The sequence below is a fragment of the Nannospalax galili genome, unplaced genomic scaffold, assembly GCF_000622305.1.
Source record: "Nannospalax galili isolate Female #2095 unplaced genomic scaffold, S.galili_v1.0 scaffold57, whole genome shotgun sequence".
NCBI classification, from domain to species: Eukaryota; Metazoa; Chordata; class Mammalia; order Rodentia; family Spalacidae; genus Nannospalax; species Nannospalax galili.
In genome coordinates this window covers 229,759-254,144 of record NW_008340555.1, presented here as the reverse complement: position 1 = coordinate 254,144, position 24,386 = coordinate 229,759, and the positions used below count along the sequence as shown (strand labels likewise).

Below are 24,386 nucleotides of genomic sequence, written 5' to 3'. Positions count from 1 at the left end.
CCTTCCCCTCCCCTCCCCTCCTTTGTTTTTTGTCCTTTTTTTTTGGTCTTTTTGAGGCAGGGTCTCCCTGTAGCCCCGGATGTCCTGGAACTCACTATGTAGACCAGGCTGGCTTTGAACTCAGAGATCCGCCTTCCTCTGCCTCCCGAGGGCTCAGATTAAAGGCATGCACTACTATGCCTGGCTGAAGTTTCCTTTTTCTTTTCATTTATTTTATTTTATATTTTATTTTGTCTTTTTGAGACAGGGTTTCCTTGTAGCCCCAGGCAGCCTGGAATTTGACCAGGCTGGCCTTGATTTCAGAGATCTGCCTGCCTCTGTGTTCTGAGTGCTGGGATTAAAGGTCTGGGCCACCATACTAGGCTCTGAAATTTTCTTTATAAAATAATTTTTATTTATCTGTTTTATTTTATGAGTGTATTGCCTGTATGTATATAAGTGCACCTGTGTCATGCAGTGCCCATGGAGGTCAGAAGAGAGCGTTGGAGCCCCTGGAACTGGAGTTACAGATAGTTGTTAGCTACCATATGGGTGCTGTGAACCAAACCTGTGTCCTTTGGAAGAGCAGCCAGTGCTCTTAACCACTGAGCCATATCTCCAGCTCCATATGAAATTTTCTGTTAGCAGAAGGTTATAAGTCATGTGTTGTCAAAATTGCCCTTGAAAATTCAGAAGGTGACCGAAATTTAATCTGGTCACCTTTTCTTGAAGCATTAATTTGAGCATTAGTTCAAGTAGTTGTCTTATGTAAAAATGTTCAGACATTATCTCAAAGTTGATAGTTTGCTCATGCTGTGATGGGCATGCACAGAAGCTACTGGGGATTTCAATCTTCCTTCACATACTCACTTTGAGAATACAAGTAGTTTCAGTTCTGAAATTGTCCATTATTTTTTGTAAACAGTTATATCTTTTGATGGTAGGCCATGTTGAGGAATTTTTATTTTGGTTACTTGTTTTATTCACATATACAAAAAGCTTATGTTAGAAAGAGAGCAGAGGAGCTGGTGGTGGGACCTGTGGGCTGTGTCTGTCTGTGGTCTCCTGTTGTTCTGGACCCTGGTTTGCAATTGTGGAGTTGTCTGTCAGAAAGACTCCGATAACTTTCTCCCATTGTTCCTCATTCAAGTCCTTGGGAACATCTAATTCTTAATATACAACTACATGTAATTAAAAAAAACCCCTTTATTTCCAGAGGCTTAGTTAATTCTAGCATTACTGGACTAATTGGGAGGGGACCTGTTTATCAGTTCCTAGGGCACTTGACCTCTGAGACATCTAGGACCGAGTTTTCTCTCTTTTCTTAAAATTCTCCAAGAATGGAGGACTGTGATTCACCTGCTCTTTTAGCTGGAAATATCAAATCAGTTTTTCAGTGAAATAACTGAGTCATCGCACAGGCCCTGTAATGTGATGATTTTGAGATGCTTTCTGAATCATCAGAGAAAAGAGTACATTAGATGTCACTAGGGGTCTAGTACCTGGTGTGTATTGAATTACAAATATTACTGAATGTTTGATAATTACAACTATTTGTTTCCTAATCTTGCCAGCTTGGTTTACTGTTTATACATTTGTTGTTCAATAATAGTTGAGATTAATATTAAAATATAAGGTTTATGGGTTACTGGAGAGATGGCTTAACACTTAAGAGCACTGGCTGCTTTTGCAGAGGACCTGGGTTCAGTTCCTAGCACCCACATGGTGGCTAACAACTGTCTGTAACTTCAGTTCCAGGGGATCTGACTCCTTTTTCTGACCTCCATGCACATTGCATGACACATGGTGTACTTGCATACACACAGGCAAAATACTCATATACATAAAATAAAAATAAATGAATTAAAAAACAAGACTTGTGGTTAATATGTTATCCTAAGTGCTATTATTTTGAAGCTTAAATATGGAAAGAAAACAGGTGGTATTAAGCTTTGTAGCACTCTTGACATTAGACTGAAGATAAGTACATCACACTGTGACTTAGCTGGAAATACTGGATTGTGACCTGGACACTTTTATGGGAACATTTTGCTGTATTTACAAAACAAGTTATTAAATGTTTCACTTTTGTAAGCCACAAAATAATCTGAAAGCTATCACTTTTGCATTGTTTTTGAGCTTCTTCCCTCATTCTTCAATCAGGATGACTGTTTACGATGGTAAGGGTCAAGGATGCCCACTGATGGTTGTTAGACAATGTTTTTACAAAATACCCCTTGCCACATGTCAAAACATCAAGATAATGTGGAATGTGCTGTAGTATATACTCTTTAAATGAAAATTATGTATGGACTTTTAAAAACATTTATGCTGAGTATATGTATCACCCAGTTTTGAAGTTATTAAACTTATCACTCATATACCCATGCTTGGAAGGGAGGGATTTGATTTTAATGGAATATTCCAGAGAAATCCCAACTTGTAATTTCGAAGTTAAATATTTTGAAATATGTAGCTGTGACATAAAAGCACTTCCTTTGCCAAAGCAGGAGTATGGTACTCTAGGACTTCCTCCCCCAGTCCCTACTGTGATCAGGCTCTAGGTCTAGGTTGAATTTGCTTATGTTGTGTCAAACATTCTGTTATTGGGAATTCGTTTAAATTGGGATCCACATGAGATCGATCCATACATTGCATTTAGTTAATGTGTTTCCTTGTTTATAACATTCCCCCTTTATTTGTTCAGGAAAGAAAGAGTCCTTTCTCGTAAAATTTTCCCTTATTCCAGATTTAACTGACTATGTCCTTAGTGTGTTTTTCTCTTTCTTGCTGTTCTTATAAACCGGCAGGTGTGGAAGGTCCAGAAGCACTGTAGCTTCAACTGGTTTGCTTAGGCAAGGGCGTTTGTTTCATAGATGATTCTGAGTATTTCTCACCTCATAGCAGGATGCCAAGGTTGATCTTGTGGTGTTTGATCAGGTGGTATCTTTAGCAGTCACTGATGATTGCTATTTAATCCTGTTGCTTTTTTAGGGTTCTCGAAGTGATGATTTTCATATTTTGTAATTATTTTTTTCTCCATTTATTGGTTGTGATTATATAAAGAAAATTTTCTATCAACTTTTTGATTATATATATAGTAAGTGCATAAATCTTTGTTTATCTCTTATACCATCTAAATCAAGTTAAGGACTCTTGCCAACATCTCAGTCTCCTTTCAGTCAGATCCTTCACCACTGAAGCCTCTGACCCAGGCATCCTCCCTCCCTTCCTCTCTCCCTTCTGTCCCTTTTTATTTTGCTACAGTCTCTTGTATCCCAGGATGGTCTCTAATATATAGTAAGTGCATAAATCTTTGTTTATCTCTTATACCATCTAAATCAAGTTAAGGACTCTTGCCAACATCTCAGTCTCCTTTCAGTCAGATCCTTCACCACTGAAGCCTCTGACCCAGGCATCCTCCCTCCCTTCCTCTCTCCCTTCTGTCCCTTTTTATTTTGCTACAGTCTCTTGTATCCCAGGATGGTCTCTAACTTGCTATCTACGTGCAGGGTGCTGGGATCATAGGCCTGCACCACCACCACGCTTATGCTGTGGATTGTACCCAGGGCTTTGTGCATGCTAGGCAAGCACTCTACTAACTAAGCTGCATCCCAGTCTTAAAAATACATTTGCTTGGGCTAGAGAGATGGCTCAGCGGTTAAGAGTACTGACTACTTTTGCAGAAGACACATGTTTGATTTCCAGCACCCATATGCCAGCTAACAACCATGTGTAACTCCGGTTCCAGAGAATCTAAGGTCCTCTTATGTTCTCCATGGGCATTGCACGACATGGAGGGTTCACTTATGTACATGCAAGCATAATACTCATACACATAAAATAAAAATAACTAAAAAAAATTTCGAAAGTACTTTTGCTAAGGCCAGAACTTAGACTTTAACTCACAAACTCTGAGGGTTAAACCTAGTGCTCTTGTTTAGCAAAGCCCTCCATGTGATTCTGATACACTGTCAACCCACTGCTCCATTCTAATCTCCATTATAATCAACTCTACCCTTACATAAATGGGTCAACTGAATAATTTTCACATTCTGTTTCCTCCAAACGAAATAATATTTTTCATATGGCCTGGAGGTATGCTGGTTTGCTGCCTTTTTTTATTTTCTAATTTTTTAAAGCAGTTTATGGCTTTTGCTTCCCAAGAAAGAAGTATACAGGAAAGCAAGAAACTTGTGTTTCTACTAGGGCAACCTCTGCTCACCTTGTGGATGCTGTGGCATTGATAGACATTCTCTCATGTCTTTCTCTAAAGCAGTTCGTTAAAGCCCACGGAGAGTTAGCTATTCCAAACAGACACACTTTTGACTTGGAAGCATCCATTAAAGTGTTAGCTTATTGCTCCTCCTTGTGGTGGTCACCTCTTTTTTAGGGCCTGTTCTCTTTGCAGTTTGCTTTATGTGCTTTACTGTGGTGGTCTGACAGAATGTTCTGGTTTTGAGTAGTATCTGACTCTTCTAGGTTTTTAGGTAGGAGTTGATAGTCATTTGTACATCCTAAGCATAGGCAGATACGTGACATTAATGGATCCTTACTGTATCCAGTAGTAGCTGTCCTTATGCTGTAGAGGCTGAGAAGTCTGTAATTTTGCAGTCCACAAAGCTGAATGCCTTAGAATTCCCAGTCTAGTGCAGAAGGCTTGGAAGTTCTTTGCAGAGTCTCTGCTGTTTGATCTAGAATGCAAGGCTGAGGAAACTGGGGTGTGATGGCAGGGAGAGCAGAGCGGCAGTGATAGACACTTAGGAAAACATGAAGGCAGGTGGTCAACACTCTTTCCCTTGGACTGCTTTATATCTAGGCCACCCACTAGAAGGTGCCATCTACTTTGAGGGTGAGCCTTGCTCCCTCAGCTAATCCCCTCTGGAAACACTCTCACAAATGTGCCAAGAAGTGAATCTCCTAGGTGATTCCAGATTCTATCAAATTGACAAGATTAACCACCACTTTATCTTTCCAAAATGTTTCATATATAAGTATTGCTGTCTGTCATAAATAGAACAAACTTGGTTGAGTTTTATATATTGGTAAATCAAATCTACTCTCTGTGTGCCATTAGTGAATTCACATCCTAGTAATCACCCATCCATCTTAATCATGTTACTATTCTCTTCTACACTTAACTTTTTATGACCCTGACCTTATTGCTCATTTAATTTAGGGAACTTTGTACTAGCAGGCCTGATAAAGACCAATGTATTGAACTGTTGCATCTTGTGATTTGATAAGCACTTAGAGTTTAAAAATGTCTGTGTTTAGTTATTTTGTCTGTATTTTACTCAGATAATGAACAACTCAGGTATCATCTTAGGCTTGATCATTATTCAAGCAGTTCTGCACCAGCTTCTTTCCTTAGCCCTCAGCATAGTCATGGCGTTTGCAAGCCCTGTAGTTAGTGTGTGCTCCTGAACTAAATGGTAACATTTGGAGGGAAGCATTGGCAGGGAGCCTCTAGTTCTGCTTTCTGTGCTGGTATTTTCACTGTTCTTAAAATTAAAAATTTAGAAAGTAATACACTTTGAATCTACACACACTATGATTATTATTATTATTTTTTTGTCTTTTTTTTTTGAGCTGAGGACCGAACCCAGGGCCTTGTGCTTGCTAGGCAAGTGCTCTACCACTGAGCTAAATCCCCAACCCCTGTCTTTGTTATTTTGCCTTTTTTTTTTTAAAGAATATGATTATTTAATGTTCCTATACCACAGATTCCTTCCAAACCTAACTTTCACAAGTTGCTTTGATCGCATTTGACTGAAAAATAAGTTGTAATGGGACAGGAAAGGTCAAGTTGATATAATAATGGGGCTTTGTATTGAACTTTGTTATCCCTTTACAAACAAGGAAAAATCTGGACTGGAATTCACTGTTTTAAATCTACTCTGTCAGGAGGTGCCTTTTTTTGTTTAATTGCCATAATCAGGCCCTTGAATCAGCTTATGCTGCATATGACAGCCAGAAAACTGGGCAAGGGGGTGTGTGTGGGGAAGTAAGTGAGTAACACAAATTCAAGAAACAAACAACAAATCATTTTAAATTGTGGTGTAGCTATCTTAATGTGAAAGCAAGTTTTAGAAGTGACTACTTAAGTCTGTATAGTCATTAACATTGTTGTTCAGCTAATTGCGCTTAGACTCAGTGGCAAATCTATGCCTATTTAAATCCCTAAAATGTAGGCAATTCATAACCTTCTGAAAAGCTATTTGAAAAACTAAATAAAGAAGGTGAGTGGGCAGCTCCTTGGGGGAGAAGGTAATGGATATGAAAGGAGCTTGAAAATGTGAGGATTCTGTTCCTCTGCAGAGCCTGATGCTTGCTCTGTAGTCTTTGTGCTTCTCTAACTGCTGCATCCCCTTACTTCACTCTTGTCTCTCACTGTCCTATGCCTTCCGGAATCCTTCATTCCTCTGTCATGAAGGCAGTCTGAATGGCCCTGGAGTCAGATGTGAACCCAAATCCTCTGTGGCAATTTATGGACAGTGTTTTAGTTTTTGAATCTCTGTATAGCTATGGAGAGGAGATGAAGTTATGGAGATGAATTAAGGTCCAGGTATAAGTGTGGGTCTTAGGGATATGCTGCTGCTTCTTGCTTCATAATCAGCTGTAGATTCTTCTTGCAGGCAAGAAACTTGATTTATTAGTTTTTTTTTTTTTTTTTTTTTTGAGACAGCATCTCCTGCAGCCCTAGCTGGCCTGGAACTCCCTGTGTAGACCAGGCTGACCTTGAACTCACAGAGATCCACCTGCCTCTGCCTCTCGAGTGCTGGGATTAAAGACATGTACCACTATGCCCACCTTTCATTTTCTGGTTTTACAAAAAGGAGCTGTATGTAGGTTTGAGAATTTTTTCAAATGTGCTATGTCAATATGTAAATTAAAAAATTTATTATAGAAACTAACTCAGGAAGTCTCAGACATCTCCAAGTTCTGTACCAGTCATTCTTAGTTCACCATTAAAGCTCATAGACAATATTTATTAAAGTAGCTCAAAGATTTTATTATTAGATAATGTAGCCAACATATTCCTTTTAAAATACTCAGTGGTTGCATTTTAAATACTTAAATGGTTGCATATCAGGTAAAGTGCATCAGAGTCTACACAGCTGCTGAATGAGGGAGAATCAACATACTTGTTATATTTCATTACAGAGTTATAAACAAATTTTGGATAAAGTTTCCTGAACATTCAGACAGAAGGTAACTTATCAACCAATGAAATAGCAGGCTTCATACACATATGCAGACATGGAAAATTTACAACTGAGATATCAGAATAGGTTCATGCTAAAACCACTGCTCAAGATAATTGACACCATGTTTGTTGCAGTTATTTATACATTTAGAAATATGTTGTAGGAAGCAGTTCATACAGATTCTAGCATTATTTTCCTCCCAGCTGGAAGAACCTCAGATACTTGGCAGTGACACTGTGTCTGGCTTTTGAGCACATCTTCAGGTGTTGCTGGATGATAGCATGTATTATGACGAAAAGTAAAGCAAAAGAGAAATACAAGAATGTGGTGTTTTCCTCTCAGTCTCCTTCTAACAGACAGGGAGATGTACTCTTTTTGCCCAACACTAAGGGACAGTATCTTAAATATATATTGTTTAGTAATATCTATTATTTAGTAATTATACAATGATCCTCCTATGTCTTGCGGTACTGTTACAAATTTTCTTACAGCTATTCTAAAAGTGATACAGAAGTATATTGTGGTAAAGGCCACTATAAAAATGGGGAAAGGAGGCAGGCACGGTAGCACGGGCCTTTAATCCCAGCACTCAAGAGGCAGAGGCAGGTGGATCTCTGTGAGTTCAAGGCCAGCCTGGTCTACACAGTGAATTCCAGGTCAGCTGGGGCTATAGGGAGACCTTGTCTCAAACAAACAAACAAACAAACAAACAAAAAATGGGAGAAGGCAATTGTCTTAGATATTTCTACTGTCCATTTTTATATTTATGGCAAACGCTGCTGCTTGATTATGACACCACTACAGGATCTGGCTTTGACCTCAGGATCCTCTTGCTACATTGCTCAAGGTAGTCACTACCAAGGACAGGTCCTCACACAGTTTAGTTTCCACTGTGACTGTGTTTCTTACAAATTTTAAGATTATTTTAACCATTTTATTTAATTTGTGTGCACATATATGTATATATAGACATACATATGCCATAGCAGGTGTATGGAGGTCAGAGGACAACTTGTGGGAGTTGGTGCTCTTCTTCCACTATGAAGGTCCTGGGGTTTGAATTCACCTCCTCAGGCTTGAAGGCAGGTGCCTTTGCCCACTGAGGCATTTTGCAGGTCCAAAATGTTTTTATTAGCTCAGCTCTCTCCTATTACTGCTTCCAGGCAGTGTATTTAGAGTAGGAGTCATTGTGTACAGTATAAAATCCTTTTTTCTGTCCATTGTGTGTGTGTGTGTGTGTGTGTGTGTGTGTGTGTGTGTGTGTATAAGCATATGGAGGCCAGAGGACAATTTGGGTATCATCCCTCAGGTGCTGTGTCTGCCTTTTTTCCACTTCTGTCACTGGTCTGGAGCTCACCAAGTATGCTAGGCTGACTGGCCAGGGAGCCCCAAAGACCTGTCTATCTCCCCTTCCCCATGTCTGGAATTACAAGTACATTCTGACTTCTCTTTTTCCTTTTTTCTCCCTCCCCTCCATTTCTCTCCCTTCTCTCCCTGACCTTTATTAATTAGTATATTCAATATTTGTTAAGAGTTCTATAGGAATCACGAATGATTAGAATTTTCTGCATATAATTAATAAATATATATGTTCATATATCTATGTTACTTACTGTGCTTATTTAGGAATGTTTAATCTATCTTTTTTTCTCTCCTCAGATTCTGTCAAATTTTAAGAACAAATGCACTTTATAGCTCATGGAAGAAAAAACACAAATCAAGACATTTTTGGGTTCCAAGTTGCCAAAGTATGGAACAAAGTCTGTGAGAAGTACACTGCAGCCGATGCCAAATGGGACCACCGTGACTTTATTAGGGACTTCCAAGAGTAGTATTGTCAAGAGCTACACAAAAAATAATGGCTCTGATTCTTCACTGTCCCATCCATTTAATTGGAGAAAAGCAAGTAAATACCAACTTGGTACACAAACCCCTGCAGACCTTAACAATATTCAGAGCTCACATGATAAATTAATTGATCCTGAAAAACATGCTCCTGCTCAAGGAACGTTTGATAAGAATGGGATAAAGGGAGGGTTGAAAAGTGCATCTTTATTCCCATCAAAGCTAGCAAGGCCAACTACTATGTTTGTGTCATCTACAGAGGAGTTAAATCAGAAATCCTTTTCTGGACCATCTAATTTGGGGAAATTCACCAAAGGCCCATTATTAGGAAGGACTTCCTATTCTTCGGTCAATGCTCCAAAGTCCCGTTTGAATACATTTTATGGAAACCGATCGACTGGCAGCATGCAAAGGCCCAGAGCAAACTCCTGTGCTACCAGAAGCAGTTCTGGAGAAAGCTTAGCACAATCCCCAGACAATAGTAAATCTATTACTTGTGAAAAGATGGTAAGATCCCAAAGTTTTTCCCATTCCATTCAGAATTCCTTCCTTCCTCCTTCATCTATAACCAGATCACATTCCTTCAACAGAGCTGTAGATCTTACAAAGCCTTATCAGAACCAACAGCTACCCATTAGAGTGCCTCTTCGGTCAAGTATGCTAACAAGAAATTCTCGGCAGTCAGAAGTTCTCAATGGGAATGAGCATTTGGGCTATGGATTTAATAGACCTTATGCTGCTGGTGGGAAGAAGTTGGCTTTATCAAATGGCCCAGGTATAACTTCTACTTTGGGTTATAGGATGGTTCATCCCTCTCTGCTGAAATCTAGCCTACCTTCATTTCCTGGGGCCATTGCAGTTGATGGTAATAAAAATTCACCTGCTGACACATGTGTAGAGGAAGAGACTACAGTTCTGGCTAAGGACAGCACTGTTAATAAGGACCAAGAACTAATTGAAAATAAAAATTATCGAACAGAAAAGGATCAGACCATGAAGCATGATGCTAAAATTAGATACCTAAGTGATGATGTGGATGATATTTCTTTGTCATCTTTGTCATCTTCTGATAAGAATGATTTAAGTGAAGACTTCAGTGATGATTTTATAGATATAGAAGACTCCAACCGAACTAGAATAACTCCGGAGGAAATTTCTCTCAAAGAAGAAAAGCATGAAAACAGACCATCAAAGGATATATTTGATTCTCCTAAGGAAAATGAAAAAGCCTTCAGTAAAACTGATGAATGGATAGATATAAATGTCTCTGGTAAATATGAATATCCATAATTTATTTTCTTTCTCCATTGTAACTGGGCTGACATTTAGGATTATCTTCTGATAAATTCCAGAATGCTGCCAGTTTCACCAAAAGGACTGGACTGGCTCTAGGTGAAAGTGGCCTGGGATAAGATCCATGTATTGGCTTTTGTTCCCTGCCCTAGTTTCATCTTGTCTAGAACAAAATCAGTTAAAGCTGTTCTAACTTGGCTTTTCTTTGGTTGTCATACACAGACCTATCCCTGCTTAGCATAGTATAGGCAGTACTTCCCAGATGGTTTTCCCCACCTTACCTAGCAGTGGCATACCACTAAACAGCCTCTTCACTTAGTATAGCAGATCATTGGTGTCTGTGAAGAGTAAAGCTAAGGCAATGGCAAATCAGATAATAGAGGTTATGTCCAGTCTAATGCTCTTTTATCCTAGGAAGTTTTCTTGTTTAGTGGTCTTTACAATGATACTTCCAAAGCAGCTTTGTTTGCTTTTTTTATTGAAGAAAGCTAGATGGCATCTATTAAACATTTTATTTTAAAGTTGACTATATTGGTACTAAGTACAGGATGAAGCTTAATTGTTTGTTCATATATCCTGACATAATAGTCATCAGAAGGAAGTGTACAAGGCATGTGATCTAGTCAAGGGACAGGACTAGGTTATGTGTAATGATGCACATAAACCGTCTTTGTCTGTAGTTCTTATAAAAGGCATGCCTACAACAGTAATTTTTTTCCCTTATAAGGAGGCTAAGTGCCCTTCAGAGAAGAAGGGAGTTTCCTGAATAGTGGTTAAAAGTAAATATCTTGGGAAATATTATAGGGATCTGAGAATGTAAGAAATGTTACACAGTGAGTTTTCTTCATGTTTACTACAAAATATTTCAGTACACTATTTTTAAGATTTTGCTTCTAGGTTTTTATTTGTTTAGGATTTTAGCTATGCTTTTTTAAACGAAATTTTGCTATATATTATTTAGAGTGTATATTTTAGAAATAATATATTTTGGAAATTCATACTTTTTTTTTAAATCATTTGAAGACAGGAGTGAATGTACAAAACATACTTCCGGAAATAACTTGATTTCACCTGATACGGATTACAGAGCTGGTTCTTCATTTGAGCTCTCTCCGTCTGATAGCTCTGATGGAACATACATGTGGGATGAAGAGGGCCTGGAACCCATTGGAAATGTGCATCCTGTTGGCAGCTATGAGTCCTCTGAAATGAACAGCATAGTATGTATGGATTTATATGCCCCTTTGGAGTTTTTTTGAGATTTCTGGCATTGATACATTTTTTACCTTATGAGTTAACTTTCCTAGTTTGAGAACTAGGAATTCGTATCTGTCTGTAATTGGCCTATAAAACATATAACTAAAACATGAATAGATGACATTTGACTTAAATATATGCATACACACATATACTCAAATTTTTTTTATATATCCATACATTGTACATACTGTATTGGTTGGGTTGAGCTAGGACCATTGGTGAGGCTTGCATACTTATTAAACATTGACTGTGTATGGCTTAACACAGTAAAAGTTCTTACTCTTGCAAAGTCTGTTGTAGGTCTGGGCAGCTCTCTAACATGGCTTCCGTTAATGACCTAAGCTGCTTTGGTCTTAGGGCTTGACCTTGATTTGAAGCCCCTTGTCAACCCTGGTAGAAGAGAGTACTGTTGCAGTACCTAGTTTGGCCTGGAAGTGGCAGTTGGTGCTTTCACTCACAGCCTGTTGATCAGAATTACTTATATGGTCCTACGAAGGATTAAGGGGACAGGAGATGTAATTTTCCTGTGTGTCTGAAAAGTTAGGGAACCTGAAGAGCGGCTATGCATTTATACATGGGTATTTTAAGAGCTATTACAAGAACTATGGATAAAATGCTACGTGAATAAAATGTAAATGGTGTGTTTAAAATGTCTGTAATTATTTGGAATAGAAAATAGAAATTCTCATGAAATCAAATTAGTTTGTGGATATATTGCATTTTAAGTGAATTTCAGGCAGTATAATTTTCTATACTCATGTAATCCTGTGGCATAGAAAGCCCAGACATTGTTACTACAGGCTTTTTAAGTCTCACAAGCTTAGCAAGGACATGCATTTAATTGTATTTAATTTACAGAGTGTCTTCAGCTCAGTGGATGAAGGTGACAGGCAGTGTAGGACATTGTGTTCTTTATTAGGAGGCCATTTTAAAGTATAACCAAAGTGCTTATCAGTATTAGGTCCAGCAGATGGCAGCAGTAAGCTACTTAGAACCAGTGTTTTCAGAGGTTGATCATCTTACCTGACATCTACAGAGTTTAGAATGCACCTGGGCTGACCATTTGTACCTAAGAGCTGTGAATTTCCCCCTTGATCAGTATGCTTGTGTATAACAGTATGGGAAGCAACAAGTCTTTGTTCTGTGCTTTGGAACCAGATGGTGTCTTCTTTTCTGATTCAAGATGAAGTCTGAAAGAAGATGGAGAATTGATAGAAAAGTTGATAAGAGCATGTTAAGATCTCCTTCTGTGACAGTGGATTTACCACTTTTGCTAGAAGTTCAGGTGTTCTTGCTCTGAGTTATTTCCAGCTCATTTTGTTTTGTCCACTTTAGGTTTGTTTCTGTGATGCCTCATTCTTGTCATTTGGACTTCATATGCACACCCTATCCTTGTTTGTGCATTTTTGTCTAGAGAGCTTTTTTTTCTTCAGATAGTAGTTTACTTTATCAGCTTTATTTGTATATTTACTTTTACAGTAAACTTTGATACTTAGCAAATAATTTACTTAAAAAAATTCCAGGGGAATCCAAAGCCGTCTTCTGACCTCTGCGGCATTGCAGGGCTTGAGTGCACTCACATACATGCAGGCAATACACTCATACACATAAAAATAATAAATAAATCCAGGTGTGGTGGCACAGGCCCTTAATCCCAGCACTCAGGAGGCAGAGGCAGGTGGATCTTACATATATATTATAAAAGGAGATTAAAAGGAGTTACCTTATAATATGGGGACATTTTCCCTACTAAACACCATAAGCTAGCAAAGTAAAAGCCCCAGTGTCAGGGATGGACCCTCTCTTTCAAAGTCGTCAACCAGAAGTCCCATAGACCCTCAAACAATACTGGCCATTGCACCTGCTCTTGATTACCCACAAGAAACTCAGGATAAGACCCTGTTGCTGAAGATACTGTATATTGAACTGTAGAAGAAACAAAAAAAAAAAAAAAAAGAAGAAATAAAAAACAAACACAAAAAATCACTTTTTTCTTTTAATCAAGGATTACAATTTACTTAAATTGTCTTCCCTTTTCTTTTTTTCCTCTTTCCTTTCCCGAAGTAATTCAGGTTAATATCTGTGACTTAACTCCACGCAAACCTTGACATCTTGTCACTTTTCATGGCCTATATAATGTCTATTTCTGTCCAAGTCAGTGTAAGGAGATGTCACTACTAACACGATTACCTAGTCTCGATAGGGAATATTTCCATTTCCTCAGAATGTTCTTTCTGTTCTTTTTCATTCATCCTTTCATCCACTGTGGCAGGGATGAGAGGAAGAGAGTCTTAGGAAGTCTGAATTCTATCTCTGATTTTTGTCATTGTAGACGAATTTGCCTATTCTTACACTCTGTATAAATAGAACCATAAGCACATTCCAGTTTATGCCTGCCTTCTTTTAATGTGCTGTAGCTTGTTTTGTTTGCTTCTGTACCCTGCCCCCATGCTGATGATCCAACTCAGGGCCCTGTCAAGTCAAGTAAACACTACTAGTGAGCCGTACTCTCAGCCCTTGTTCATTCTTGTTGAGTCATCTTCCTTTGTGTGGATGTAGTACAACATTGTATACTGTCGTTCTTAGGCATTTAGATGATTTGCAGTTTTTGGCTATTTAATGAATTACATTGTTGTGAATATTTTGCTTTATATTTTTAGTGAACATTTATTCATTTTTGTTGGCAAAATAGGAGTGGGATCTTTGTGTCTAAGGCTAATTTTTCTAGGTGCTGTCAGTTTTGCAAAATGTAACTGTTTACAATTGCCTTTAGTAGTAAATACTGATTTCAGAATTTCTTTTATTATTAATTATTTTTTTATGTATATAAGTGTATTGCCTGCATGTGCTTAAGTGTATCTGTGTCCTTGGAGGTCAGAAGAGTGCATTGAATTCCCCTGGAACTGGGTACGGATGGTGGGTAGCTGCCATGTGGGTGTTGGAAATTGAACCTGGGTCTTCTGCATGAGCAACCAGTGATCTTAACTGCTGAGCCATCTCTCCAGCCCCAGAATTTCTGCTTTTTTGTATGTACTTCAGATTGCCTTTTTTTTTTCTGGCTGTTCTGATGTTGCAGAATATGGGAGTATTGCATTGCGATTTTGTCTTAGGATGTCCATGATAATTACTCACAGAACACCTTCATATATACTTACTGCCTGTTAGTGGAAATGTCTTCTTATTGGGTTATTTGTGGGTTTTTTTTCTTATCTGATTTGTATAAGTACTTCACAAGTTTTAGATGTAAATCTTTTACATACACATGCACACACACATATGTAGGTACCTATATATGTAATATATATTTTCCACTCTGGATTACCTTCTAAATTAAAAAAAATTGTATTTTTTATTTTATGTGTTTGAATGTATTGCCTGCATGTATGTAAGTTCACCTGTGTGTGGCACAGTGCCCAAGGAGGTCAGAAAAGGACATCAGATCCCCAGGAAATGGAGTTACAGATGGTTGTTAGCTGCCATGTGGGTGTGGGTCCTCTATAAGAGCAGCCAGTGCTCCTAACCACTGAGCAATCTTTCCAGTCCCCCTAAATTTCTCAGTAGTCTCTTTTGATGATAAAAATTTTAATGTTTAATATTTAAAGCATACAGATTTTTATGCTGTCCAGTTTGTCATTTTTCCCTTACTGCTACCGTTTTTGTCTTCTGTGAAATCTTTGCTCATCCTAAAGTCAAGTTATGTTTCAATATTTTTTTCCTAAAGACTTTATTGATTTATATTTAGTATGTTACATTTAGGTCTACACTCCATGTGGAAATTAATTTGTATAATATATAAGATAGAGGTCAAGATTAATTTTTTTGCAGGTGTAAAATAGAGGGCCAAGATTAATTTTTGGACAGTGAGAGGATTGGTAATACGTTTTTTCCATTCTACTAAGGGGTATCTTTGTCATAAATCAGTGACTGCATATATAAGTATTTCTTAACCTTTTGTAGATCCACTTAAAGTTTAGAAGAAGCATGTCAGTTTCTATGCGGATTCACCCAGAGGGAGTTTGAATAGGATTGCCTTGAATTTTTATAGATCACTTTGGAAGAGTCAGCATATTTGCATTAGCCTTAGAGTTCTGTATATGGTATATTCCTCCATTTATTTAGACTTACAGAAATTTTCTTGCTAATTATTTTGCTTCTCAGTGAAATATGTGATAGTTAATTTTAACTTCAATTTGATAGACTCTAGAGTTACCTGGGAACAGAGTCTCAGTGAGGCATTGTCTGGATTAAGTTGGCTTGTACGCATGTCTGTGAGGGATATTTAAATTATGTTAATTGAAGTCGGAGAACCCACCAAATGACAGATCAGGAGAGTTGGGTTGTGGGTGGGGAAGGGATAGCAGTTCTTGGACTGAGCTTGGACAGAGTGAGGAGGAGACCCAGCTGAGCATTAGAATGCAAGTGTTAATTCCTTGTTCTCTGCTCTGGACTCCTGCAGTAAGGATTGTGACCCTTTGTCCTCTAAGTTGCTTTTTCTAAATAATATTTGTATTGATTCTGTGAAAGTTTTATATACTGTATTTTGATCATATTCAGACTGCCTCTCCCCTTACCACCCTTCCTTAACTACTCCCACACTTCCGTTTATTAGTATTTTTCTGTCTTTTAAAGGCCTATTGAGTCTAATTTGTGTTCCTCAGATGCTCTGAGGTGTGGGTCCATTCCTTGGAGTCTGGTTAGCCTGCTAGGCACCATATAAAGAAAACTGATGCTCCCTCTTCTCAGCAGCTTACCTAAGTTGCTTTTGTTGAGGGTATTTTATAGCAGGAACAGGAAAAGAAATGAGGACAACAGATTTATTTTTAGGTCTTGAATTTTGCTTCTATAAATGGCATCATTAAAAAATTTTATCTGAAATATATATGTGTATATATATAACACAAATATGTTTACTTTTTGTCTGTTGATCTGCTTTTCCAATAACTGGTAAATTCATTCATTTATTAGTCCTAATAATTGGTCTTTGGATGTTTTTGTAATTCTATATATGCTGTTTAAGCATTCCATTTGACAAATCACCTGCCTCTCCCCCCATTGTGTTATTCAATGTAATGTTGAATTGAAATGATAGTAAAATTTCAGAGGGAAAGCATTTTGGTTGTTTTTGAGATAGAATTTGCTATGTAGCCTAAGCCTTGAGCACTTGGCAGTTCTATGTCAGCCTCTTGAGCGTTGAAATCAACTTAGTTCAGAGGGAAAATTTTGGCAGTTTATAATTAAAGGTTTTTTTTTTGTTTTTGTTTTTGTTTTGGTCTTTTTGAGACAGGGTCTCTCTGTAGCCACAGCTGGCCTGGATTTGCTATGGAGACCAGGCTGGCCTGGAACTCACAGAGATCCACCTCCGTCTGCCTCCTGAGTCCTGGGATTAAAGAGGTGTGCCACCATGCCCGGCATAATTAAAGATTTTTGAGGGGGGGGAGCATGAGCAGGGTTATAAAAGTTCTGTAGCTGAGTATGGTGGCATATGCCTGTTGTCCTACCTAGCACTTAAGAGGTGGACACAGTGCATTTGTGGAGGCTCTCTCCTTTCACTGCCTGTCCCAGGGATTGAATTTGGGTCATCAGGCTTGATGGCAAGCTTCTTTACCCATGGAGCCAACTTGCTGGCGCTCAGCCCATAGTTTTTGTTTGATGTGTGTGTGTGTGTGTGTGTGTGTGTGTGTTTTACCATTAAGTTTTAAATTTGATGGAATTGTGTAGTAATATTTACTTTTTCTTCTGCACATACCTGTGTGCATGTAAGATATCTTTTCCTGTCCTTGAGCCATATAGTTATTTTGTACATTAATAGGCATTGTAATATAATGCCTAGCAGCCAAGACTCTGGAAGAAGCCAAATTAAAGCCCCATTTGTGTCATGTATTAGCTGTATGTCCTAGGATTCTCTATGCTTGGAGTCCATATGATTCTTGTGATGTTGTAAGCATCATCTTGTACTACCTCATGAGATTATAATGAACATTAGATAATGTCATAACATATAGAATGCTTAATGTGGGGGACATACCAGGAGCTCAACATGTTAGCTATTACTATTTTATTGTTTCCTATTAATATTTGTGGACTTAAAAATTGTATCCATTTGAAGTTGAAATGAAGCACATTAAATCACCCTCATTAATATTATTCCACAGTATTTTGGGGTATTGTGTAGAAGAGAGAGTAGATCTGAGATTGTGTCTTTCCTTAGATTGCCTGCTTGAAACACTGACTCTTAGTTGGTCAACAGTTTTCTATAGTGAAACTGTCCCTAGGTGAAAAGACGTAGGATCACTATTGTACAAACAGTGCAATTTATGCTAAATAATGCTTTCCTTAGGAGTCTGGAATTTTGGAGGCAGAGGGTCCTTGGGCATTGAGTTTCAAAAGAGCATGTGTCATAGCAACTTACTGCTGGAAGAAGTTAGTAGATACATGTTTGTCATTCTGGGAGAGAAGACTGGGAAACGTGGAGCTGGCTCTCCTCTGTCCTAGTTTGGTTTCTGCTGTGATAAAACATTGACCAAAACCAACTTGGGAGGAAAGAGTTTATTTCAGCTTACAATTCCCAGCTCATAGTCCATCACTGAGGGACGTCCAGGTCAGGAACCTGGAAGCAGGAACTAAAGCAGAGACCATGGAGAAATGCTGCTTACTGGCTTGTTCTCCTGGCCTGTGCTCAGCCTGCTTTATTAAACAACCCAGGACCACTTGTTCAGGGGTGGCACCACCCACAGTGGGCTGGGCCCTCCCACATCACTCAGTAATCAAAAATATGCCTCATAGACATGCCCATGGACCAGTCTGTTAGAGGAAATTCCCCAATGAGGTTCCTTTTTCCCTGGTGACCCTAATTTGTGTCAAGGTGACCAAAACCCCACAATATATCCTCTATATACCTTTTCTTTGCTTAATGCACTTTTATCCTTTTGCTAGAATAAATCTTAGCTATGACTGTGGTTTACTGGATCCTGTGAGTTTTCTTATAATTTAATCTTGGGTGTGGACTTGGTGACCCCTTAGTACAGGTACTAACATAGGCAGGTTTATCTTTGTTCACTGCATGATACTGTTTCTTTTTTATTTTTGAGACAGGGTCTCCCTGTAGCCCCAGGTTGTCTGGAGCTCACTATGTAGACCAGGCTGGCCTAGATCTCACTGAGATTCACCTGCCTCCACCCCTCAAGTGTTGGGATTAAAGGCGTGTGCTACCTTGAACTAGGTAACGTGTCTTTTTATGTTCCTCATATTTTTTTATATTTGTAACAGCCCTTTGAGGTGGTTATGGACCAGTTACTATCTCCTGTTTTAGACAGAGTAAATTACAGGTAAATTGAATAAATTGAAATTGAGAAGTCAGAAATTAGTTAATATAAGGGGGCTAGTGAGATTGCTCAATGGTTAAGACCACTAGTTGCTCTTCCAGAAGACCTGGTTCAGTACCCAGCACCATATGGAGGCTATCAGCCACCATAACTCCAGTTCTGTGGGATCCGATGACTTCCTCTGGCCTCTGAGGGCAAGTTGTGTACTTACATACATACAGGCAAGAAATTAGTTACTAAATAACTTTATTCTTAGTCTGGTGGTCTTAATTTTCAATTTTATATATACTCAGGATATCTAATTTTATTTCATGTAAACTTTTAAATATTCTTTTATTTATTTAGTTATTTACATAGTTATTTAAACAAAAAATTTGTTATTTGTGCACATGTCTGTGGTAGCAAACACCTGCCTTTACCTACTGAGCCACCTTGCCAGCCCCTAAACTTTTAACTGATATTTAGCTGTTTTGAAGATTAGATGCAGTAATTCTTTTTCGGCAATTTTTCTCATAACCACACTTACATCTGCACTATTTGACAAGATGTAAGCATAGTGATGCATGCCTGGGACCCTCTTTGCTGTGCTGTGTGACAACATGAGAACTGTCATTGAAGAGGTGTTGGACTATAGTGTCACAGTGACTGATTTCCTAGCACCAGATATCTAGGAAGCGATAGTGTTAAACCATCACATGAAGACCTTTCATCTTTGGAATGCTGTTCTTTTAGCTAATGCCTTGCTAGGTAGTCCATACTGGCCAGTAACTCAAGATTCGTCTTTGGCTCCAAAAGTTCTAGGATTGAAAGCTTGAGCTACCAGTCTCTGATGATTTGTGTAGGATGCCTGAGGAAGTGTTTGAATCGGATGATTCTGGAACATGTTTTTCTGTGTTTTGTCAGCCCTCTCCCATCCCTCTGAAGCTCTAGTGTATATATTCCATATAGTAGGCTAGTTTAACTTCTTATTTAAATTATCCATTTCACTTTAAAAGGTAGATTTAAATGCTTGACATTAACAAGTAGTTACGCCTCATTTGATGATGTGAGCACATTTTTATTTCACATGTCTCTTTACTAGGGACCAGTAGCTGCAGTTGGATTTCTGCCCTGGTGATGGCAGTAGACTTCATTGAGATGGAAATGTGTGCTGAGTTGCATGATATTCTTAGCAGCAGCTTATGTAGCTTTACGAATTCCCTAGGTTGCTCATACTGAATTTTGGAATTTCTCTAGTCCAAACAGCAAACATAGTAAAATGATCAAATATGGCATGTATTTGTCTTATTTGGTTCTATTTTGAGTTTTAGAGGAAACTTAGAAAGTTTTGATTTAATCTTTAATTTATATATATTATCTTACTCTCATTTAACTTACCCTGCATTATTTTACTATAAGGGATACTTTGATATTTTTTATATTCACATATATTACCTCAAAGACAGTGTCAACTTGTTTCCAGTCTACCAGTTTTTATCGTATTTAACAATTTTTATATTGTTCATTAAACTCTGGTGAGGTCTTTATAATTATCATCATCATCACCATCATTATTATTGAGAATTCTTTATTTTTGCATTTTTGTATCTGTGTTCAAGGGATGTTTTTCATACCTTGCCTAGTTCCAGGGTCATTTGGGATTATTTCTCAAAGTGTTCTTACTCTGTACCTTTACCCAAGCTGTGCTTCAGCTTAGTAAGCACTCTTCCCCTTGGATCCCCTGCCTGTCAAAAGTCTATTCAACCTTGAAGGTTGCATTCAGACTTTTCCCCTATCCTTGCCACCTAAGGGTTGCTTTTAATGATGAGATGCCTACCTAGCATTTTCAACTATTTCCTGGTTTTCTGCTTTGCATCTTTCTGCTAGATTGGAAAGACTACATCTTTATTTTGTGCCTCCAATATTGACGTGTGTTTGTATGTATATGTGTGTGTGTGTGTGTGTGTGTGTGTGTGTGTACATACATACATAATATATGACTCCTTCCAGTTAGAATTAATCACTTCTTCCGGTATTTCCAACTGTGTTGCTTCTTCTTAGTTTCAGCACTTTTTCCCTATGTGGTATAGTACTACATTGTATTGATCACTTCTACAGTGATGACAAGGTTCATATCACATTGTCTTTTACTTTTTCCTGTGCCAAAGGAGTAGCTATTTAGACTTTGAAATGACATTAGTAACTTAGAGAAGTGCAAGCCATCTGCTTATGAGTTTAAAATTTTTGTTAAATTCTCATTTTTGATGCTTATTTTCCCTTTTATTTCCCAGATTTTACTATAAAGCCTGTATGAGTGTGGAATTGATTTCTAAATTGTATTACTTTGGGTAGAATAAAATCTTAAATTTTAATGTGTGGTATATGAGACTCTTTCTGAATAAGCTTTCAACCTGAGGCATTTTTGTCTTCTATTATATCCATCCATCCATCCATCCATCCATCCATCCATCAATTGTGTGTGCACACTCAAGTATGGAAGTCAGAGGACAACTTGTAGGACTATTTCTTCTTCCACCATGTGGGTCCTGTGGAATTTAACTCAGGTCTTCTTGGTAACAAGCACCTTTACCTGCTGAGCCATCTTGACAGCCCCATTTTTGTCTTTTTTTCACCATGATGAATAGTTTTCTACTGTTCTACCGAGGCTAAGATGAAGACAGTATTAACTTCCCCATTCTGCCATACTCATGAAATGATGGAGTGATAAGTGAGATTTATTAATGGTCTCTACAAAGTGCTGCAGAGAGTAGTATAGTTATTAAAAAACATGACCAGGTGGCGGTGAATGCCTGCAAGCAGGAATTTAATGTGTTTGAGACCAGCCTGAGCTACATGTAGAAAAGACCCCATGTCAAAACACAAACGACTTTCCCTTAAGCTTTTTGAGAGTAATTTCCTTACCCTGATGTCTCTGTTCCTCTGATACTTGAGTGTGTATTTCTCAGAAACAGGATTGTTCTCCTATGTAATCACACAATAGTCATTCAAATCATGAAATTAACATGGATACATTAATGCCTGGTAGTCTTTAGATCACATTGACCAGCGGTATATGTATTTTCTAGTAAACAGATGCACATTGCAGTCCTTCATTGCTTTTGATTGTTGTGGGCTTTAGTCTTGTCTGTTTCCTAGCCAGGGAGTGCTCCTTCTGCCTGGCTTCTGTGTCCAGCTGTTTTGTTCTTTGAGTATTATACTTTCTGATTTCTCGTTTGAGTTGCTTTAGTCTATCTTGTTCTTTCTCTGCTCTAGCCCTTGGGTTAGCCACTTCTCTAGCAGCCCTAGTTTTTTTTTTTTTCTCATGATAAATGTATTTTAAAGTGAAATTTTAGGGACTTGGTAAGCTAATTGCTACCCAGAATTACTGTTTGGTGGCAGGAAGTATATGTGTAGTTGTACAGGTACATTATGTAATATTTGTTCCTACTGTGCCTCTACACTGAAAACCAAAAAATCATACCCTCTAATTCTAATCAGTTCTAGTTTTCCCATCTCCTTAATTCTTTTTAATACCCATCTCTGATTATGATAAACTTGATTTCTTTTTAAATATTTTATTTTTATTTTCTTTTATGTATATGAGTGTAGTACTTGTATGTATGTAACTGTACCTGTGTCATCAGAAGAGGTCAGAAGAATGCATTGGATCCTTTGGAACTGGAGTTATGGATGGTTATTAGCTGGAAGTCAAACCTGGGTCCTCTGCAAGAGCAGCCAGGACTTTTCACTACTAGGCCATCTCTCCAGCCCTGATAAACCTGGTTTCTTTTATCTTTAAAATACATATTTATTCCAGTCTTACTCCATGTAGTCAATTTACTTTCTTTGCCATCAGCTTATCTTTTGTTTGACTTCTTTCTCATCCTATTCTCTGCTCTGAGCCCCCTCCAGTGGGCCATCCCCATGCATGAAACTCTGTTTAGGCTCTGATTTCTCACATTTAGCTGCTGCCCCCATGGCTTCCATACCTAGTGCCAGACTAAACTTGGCCTCCAACCCTCCCTCTCCATGGATGTCTTCATTACCTCTTATGTTCTCAAGCCTTGATATGCTAGGCCAACTAGTGTATGGCTGCTCTTTCATGTTACCTAGGTTCTAATGCCTCTTCTTTGGCTGCCTGTCTATGTGTATGCTTTCCTCTGCTCTTTTTTACTCTGACTTTTCCTGATGTTTGTAAATTTGAGGAAGTATGATAGAGGTGTTCTTGAACATCTTAATTTTAATAAAATAGATGCAGCATAAACATTTCAAAATCAGTCACCAAAGTAAAGGAACTAAAAAAAAAATTGAAAACTATATCTGTATGTAGTAAATCCCTGTAGCAGTTACATGGATCATACTATGAGATTATGTGGAAATGTGAGTCTAGAAGTATATAGAAAGCTAGAAACTTCATTTCTTGAAACACTGGTTTAACCCAAAATTTGGTGCAAACTCTAATGTTTTGGAGTGTAAGTTAGATTATCTTGATGTTACTTAAATGAAAGTATTTATAGTCAATCAGGAAAATGCACAGGCTTTGTTCTTGGAAAGATCTGTAAGAATTCTGGGATCAGCTATTCTTAAAGATTTAGAAGACATCTATTTCCTTAAAATATTTATTATATTTTATGTGTATGAGTGTATTGCCTGCATGTATATAAGTGCACCTGTATCATGCAGTGGCAGAGGAAGTCAGAAGAGGGCGTCAGATTCCCTGGAATCGTTGGTAGCCACCATGTTGGTGTTGCGAATTGAACCTTGGTTCCCTGCAAGAGCAGCCAGTGCTCTTAATTGCTGAGCCATCTTTCTAGCCCTAAGGCATTTATTTTAAAGATTTTTTTTAAAGTGGAAAAATGTTATTATTTGGGGCTGGAGAATGGCTCAGTGGTTAAGAGCACTTACTGCTCTTGACTGAGGACCTAGATTCAGTTCCCAGCATCCATATGGTGGCTTACAATCATCTCCATCTCCAGTTTCAGGGTATCTAATCCCCCTCCTCTGGCCTTTTTAGGCATTGCATGCATGTGGTACACTTATATGTAGGCAAAACACTCATACACAAACTCAAAATAAGTAATAAAAAATATTTGAAAACCTATATCATATAGGATACTATGGTTTTTGTGAGTTTATAGAGACAACAAACTTAATTTTCCTTTAATTCAAATGAAGCTCATTAAGGATAGTAGACATCCAGAGTTGTTTGTTACTATTTTTGTAATCAGAGTCAGGCATAATGAAAAACACATTTTTAAACATGTTGGCATAGTAGTTTTTCTCTTGTTGCTATAACAAATTACCACAAATTAGTAGCTTAAAACAAAATGCGTCCACACACAAAAATTTTTTGTGTGGTATTGGGGATAGAACTCAGGACTTCATGTGTACTCGGCAACTGTTCTAAAACCCCAAACCTCTACAACACAAATTTGTCTCATCATTTTGGAATCCAGAAATCTAAAATATATCTTACTGGGCTAAAGTCAAGGTAGGC

The 24,386-nt window shown here is 38.1% G+C and overlaps 1 protein-coding gene across 6 annotated transcripts in view; it reads left to right on the top strand.

The window, feature by feature from the left end:
- Ccser2 (coiled-coil serine rich protein 2) overlaps positions 1–24,386 on the top strand; it is a 190,698-nt gene that overhangs the window by 31,091 nt on the left and 135,221 nt on the right. For all 6 annotated transcript variants that reach the window (XM_008835582.3, XM_008835579.3, XM_029564728.1 and 3 more), the window contains 2 exons: positions 8,850–10,305; positions 11,352–11,548. In XM_008835582.3, the coding sequence (XP_008833804.1) occupies positions 8,889–10,305; positions 11,352–11,548 (1,614 nt within the window). In that variant the 5' untranslated portion in view covers positions 8,850–8,888. The remainder of the gene's footprint in view (positions 1–8,849; positions 10,306–11,351; positions 11,549–24,386) is intronic.